The 4,811-nt window shown below is 61.3% G+C and overlaps 1 protein-coding gene across 1 annotated transcript in view; it reads right to left on the bottom strand.

The window, feature by feature from the left end:
* Positions 1-14: 14 nt before the first annotated feature.
* Positions 15-4,811, bottom strand: part of DTX4 (deltex E3 ubiquitin ligase 4) — an 11,267-nt gene continuing 6,470 nt past the window's right edge. Inside the window, 9 exon segments of the mRNA XM_009290895.2 lie at positions 15-863; positions 1,255-1,344; positions 1,724-1,885; positions 2,597-2,749; positions 3,075-3,136; positions 3,274-3,435; positions 3,586-3,647; positions 4,515-4,635; positions 4,638-4,810. Of these exon segments, the coding sequence (XP_009289170.1) occupies positions 630-863; positions 1,255-1,344; positions 1,724-1,885; positions 2,597-2,749; positions 3,075-3,136; positions 3,274-3,435; positions 3,586-3,647; positions 4,515-4,635; positions 4,638-4,810 (1,219 nt within the window). The 3' untranslated portion in view covers positions 15-629.

The raw sequence follows: 4,811 nt of genomic DNA, 5'->3' as shown, positions 1-4,811 counted from the left end.
CCGGCACGGGGTGGGGGTGAGCAGCCCAGACAAGTGGACCCTGCAGGGCACAGCTCAGACACAGCCAAGAGGAGAAGGGGGCACAGGGCTGGGGGGCCAGCCGAGGCAGGCCAGGGCCCCCCCCAACCTCCGTGGACACAAGAGACCAGTGGGGAGGTACCGGACAGGACAAATGAACAAATAGATGGCTGAGGGATGAGGCAGAGCGAGGGGGACTCCCATGGCCCCTGCTCCCACCCCAGGCCAGGTCACAGCCCCAGATGGGTGTCAGGGGAATCAGGCCAGGCTGGGACCGTCCAATGGATGAGGAGGGAGGGGAGCCTAGCACCCCCCAAGCCCTCAGCATGGTGGCAGTGGGGATAGGACACCAGCCGGAGGGGACAGCCAGGCCAGCGTGAAGCCCCACAGCTCCGTGGGGGAGGCTCCCTCCCCGCAGGAGTGAAGGGGATGGCCAAAAGGACCTTCTCCCACATTCCCGGCCAGCCTGGGGATGCTCCCATTGGGCAGGCGCCACCAGGAGCAGGGGGCTCCAGGTGCCCCTGCAAAGCCCCCATGCGGGTTTCTCCAGCAGCTTTATCCTTGGGGGGGCACGGCATGGGTGCCCCTTCCCTTGCCTCCCTGCCATGGTCTCAGTCCTTCTCCTGTGCCAGGCTCTCCTCCGTGATGCCCTGGGCCGCAAGCTCGGCCAGGACATTGTCCAAGTAGTTGATGTCGGGGTAGCCATGGCCAGTGAGGTTGGAGCCGAACTCTGTCTTGTGGTGGATCTCATTCCAGATCACCGTGTCTGACTCGCCTGTGGTGCTGGAGGTCCCAATGGCAAAGATCAAGCGCCGGTCCCAGGCTACCAGCAGCAACTTCAGTACCTGTGGAGGGGAGAGATGAGGCAGGCAGCAAGGCAAATGCAGCGGGGAAGCACCCACTTCTGCTCAAGGCACACCTGATCATCCTGGTATGCCCCGGCAACGTGGGCAACCCACAGCCAAGCCCTCCCAGGGAGCTCGGGATCCCAGCATGGGGTCCTACCCCAAACAAAATAGTGGGACAAGGCTGCAGAGCTCCCCCAGCACATGGGAACGTTGCTGGGCTCCTGCAGAGCATGCCAGATGAGCTACGGGGAAAACCTCCACCCAGATTTGCCTGCATAAGCCCTATCTGCTTTTCCCCATGCTCCAAATAGCTGCTCACTCCCTCTCCCCCTCAATATGCCCTTGAGCATGCCTTGGCCAGCTCGAGCCACCCAGGTGAGCCCCTCACCTTTCTGCCCTTCTCACTGTCTGGCAGGTAGCAGTGCCGGGGGAAGCCACGGGCGGTGAAGCTCTTCCCGGGGTTTGGATGCTCTGGTCCCTGCAGCGGGTGGAGTGGGAGAGGAACAAAACCCTTTTGGAGCTCAGAAGGATGCTCTGGGCATAAGGTAACCCCCCAACCTCAGTGGACGCAGAGCTGCTTACTGCTGTGCTGGGCGGCCATGCTCCAGCATGGTGGCCCTAAATGCCACCATCCCCCCTGCCACCAAGCAGACGGGGCCAACACTTTCATGCAGATGTACCCCAGACTCCCACAACATCCTTACAGACACGCAGCTCCTGAGACATCATTGAACCCAGAGCCCCGAGTCAAGGCATGAGCTGCAGCATGACCCGGGGGTGATGCAGCAGTGACAAGGGCCACCAGCCCCCACAGGGGACCACCCATGTACCTCCCTGGGCATAGGACTGGGCCGAACCTGCACCCCCGGGGGGATGTTGTAGATGATGCGGATGGTTTTGCAGTCAGAGTGGCCAGGCAGCGTGTGAGGGATGATGTGATATTCCATCTTCCCCGGGGGCTGTGTCCCAGTCTTCACCCCATAGATGGTTTTGCAGGTGGGACACTGCAGGCTCCCATCCTGAGAGCAGGAAAAGAGGAGAATATAATGAAACCGGTATCCCCCAGCACTGAGCCAGACCAGGCACTTCATCCCTGAGCAGCACTGAACGCCATTTTCATCATGAAAACAGTCATTTCAAAAACACTTAGGAGGTAGGGGGTAGGGCTGTGAGAATTTGCTACAGCAACCCAACTTTAACCAAAAACCTGAGGTCTGCATTTCTTTGCCTCATCAGTTTCACAGTTCCCTCTACTTTCCCTACCTCTGTTTTGGGTTTTTTATTTTTTTTTCAAAGAGGGAAAGATAATAAATATTAAAAAACCCCAAGCAATGTGAAATGCATTTTCCTGGGAATATCGAGCACAAGGGCCATTTGCAGGGGGCTCAGGAAAGCCCACCTGCGGCTGGAAAGGCACTGCCCAGTGCGAGATGCCAGGTAGCTCTGCTCAAACATGCCGGGATCAAAGTTCACCACCACTAACCCTGAGAAGGAAAGCAAGGACGTAAACCCAGGCATAGTGGGGGAAAAAACACCCACACAACCCTGGTTTCTGATTTAGCAGTCCCAAAGTGCTTGCTGCTGATAAAAATTAAACTCTGTCAAGGGCGGGGAGGTCAGAGCCCTCCGGGGCAGCAGGACTCAAGCGTCGTCCCACTGAGGGCAGGTGGAGCTCAGCACAGCTTGCCGAGCTGGGGGCTTGGGCATCCCCCAGGGCTGCAGCCTTGCACCTTGTTGCCGTTGTTGTACATGGCGACCAGGCAGTGGAGGTGGAAGACGTGGCCACACTTCACCAGCTTCCCCACCAGGTCGGGCTTGAGGGCTGGCTGGGGTCCCTTGTAGCCGGAGGGTGCAGAGAGGCGCTCCATGCAGATGGTGCAGTCCTGCACAGAAGGGGAGGAGAAGGGTCAGATGGACAGATGCAGCCAGAGCCTCGCCATGGACATGGGGCTGATGAGCTGCCCTGCTCTTACCCAGGGACCAGCACCCACCCCTGGTGCCATGCCGTCACCCTGGGCCACCGCAGGGGCTGGCCAACACATGCATGCGGCACGCAGCCCCTCTTCGGAGGGGGATGGGGACAGGGCAGAGCCATGAGGGGCAGCAGGAGACCCCTGCGTGGCATGGGGGCATTGCCTGTGTCCCCAGTCACTCCTCCCACAGCAAAGCACCCCATGGACACCCCAGCGTGACCCCCGCTGCTTGCACCTCATCCGGCGGATGCCGCACCTTCTGCAGGTATTTTTTCAGTACCTCCTCTGGAGTTTTACCTGTGGGAGAGCAAAAGTCAGAGGGGCTGGAGGGCAGCATGGGGGAAACCCACTGCTGGGAGCAGTGGGAGGAGACAGGGGAACCAGGTTGAGAAGCGGGGACAGGAACAGGGGCCAAGTGACAAAGTGCCTCTCACCCTTCTTGGCCTGTTTCTTGGTGGTCTTGCGGCAGGTGTGGGAGATGCCAGGGATGGACTGGATCTCGCTTTTGCTGACAGGTGGGGGGTGCAGCACCAGCTTGGGGGGCCGTGTCAGGCAGACGGGCAGCCCAGCTGCACTCATTAGGATTCCCGTGATCCCTGGGCGAGGAGGTTCGAAATGGCACTGAGGAACCAGTGTCACCCCAAACCCCAGATGTTCCCCCAAAAACCACCCCACTGGGGCTGACTGCCCCCCGGGGAGGCCAGAACACACGGGCACCAGGCGCCCTGCTGCAGCCCCATCCTCACCTGCCAGTGCTGGGTTGACAGGACTGGAGCCAGTGAGGTTCTTCACAGGGACAGTGGGGACCCTGCAAGGAGCCAGCAGAGACCACATCAGGGCCGGCGGCAGGCACCCACATCCCCGCAGCCCCCGGGGGCCGGCAGGGGCCAGACAATAGTTGCCTGAGCAACTGCATGGGCCCTGGCTGGAAACAGAGAAACCCCCAACGGGGCAACATGCCCCCCCTGCCCCACTGCCGCCTTTTCTCTTGCTCTTTAGAAACCCCGCCTGCATCTCCATTCACAGCCCCTTTTTGTCACCGCTCCCCGGGCTGGTCTGTTGTTTTTTTTTCTCTTTTCTCCTACAGCCACGTCACTGCCACAGCTCTTTCCCCCCCTCCCCTTGGGGCTCTCTTCCATGGGAAAGTTTCCCGGCGGGTCAGGAGCGGAGGGAAGGGGGAGGATGGAGAAGGAGAGGAAAGGGGCCAGGCTGCGACAGAAGGCTGACAGCAGAGCCAGACAAAGGGGAGAAACAGGCTCATTAAACACCCACCCCCTTGAAAAAAAAGTGTCTTCGGAGGGTGGGGGTCTGGAGGGACCCCTTCTCATGGGGCCTGAATGGCTTTTCTTTGGGCCTTTCGCAGTCCCCCACCCGTCCCCTGCCACCAAGAGAAAGAGCAGCCTCAGCCTCCTCATTGAGATGCAGGAGCCACCCCATCCTTGCTCCAGTCCCCAGGCACCCGCAGGGAAGGAGAGGGGCCCAGCAGAGCCCTTCGCCCACGGGAGGTTGAGGACTGCCGAGGTCCATCTCCCACCAGGCCCAGGGGTGACAGCACCCCTGCAGGGGGGAGCCCCACAGGGCTGCAGTCCCTCTGTTCCCTGGGGAGGAGAAAAAAAATTGCGCTGCACCTGTTCTCCCCCCAGCTACCCTCTCGCTCGCACACGGCGGGACTCACCCAGAAGCAATGAGTACCCGGGACTGGGCGATGGCCAGGCGCTGGAGGTGGCTGCGGTTCAGGGTGCCGAGGCCAGGACGGGATGCCTTGCCACTGCCCGTGCCAGGGGGGCTGGTGGTGGAGCTGGCTGACTGCCTTCGTGCCCCCGCCCCCCTTGGGCTGCCAGCGGCTTCAGCGAGCCACGCACCGGGGCCATACCATTGGGCACCTTGGCCCCTGGGGCCAGCGCTGAGGCTTTGGGGGCGGCAGGTGGCGCAGGGGGGGCTTTGCGGGGCTGTAGGGGGGCAGTGCCAGGGG

Source organism: Aptenodytes forsteri, unplaced genomic scaffold, assembly GCF_000699145.1.
Source record: "Aptenodytes forsteri isolate BGI_AS27 unplaced genomic scaffold, ASM69914v1 Scaffold654, whole genome shotgun sequence".
NCBI lineage: Eukaryota > Metazoa > Chordata > Aves > Sphenisciformes > Spheniscidae > Aptenodytes > Aptenodytes forsteri.
This window is presented reverse-complemented; position numbering and strand designations above follow the sequence as displayed.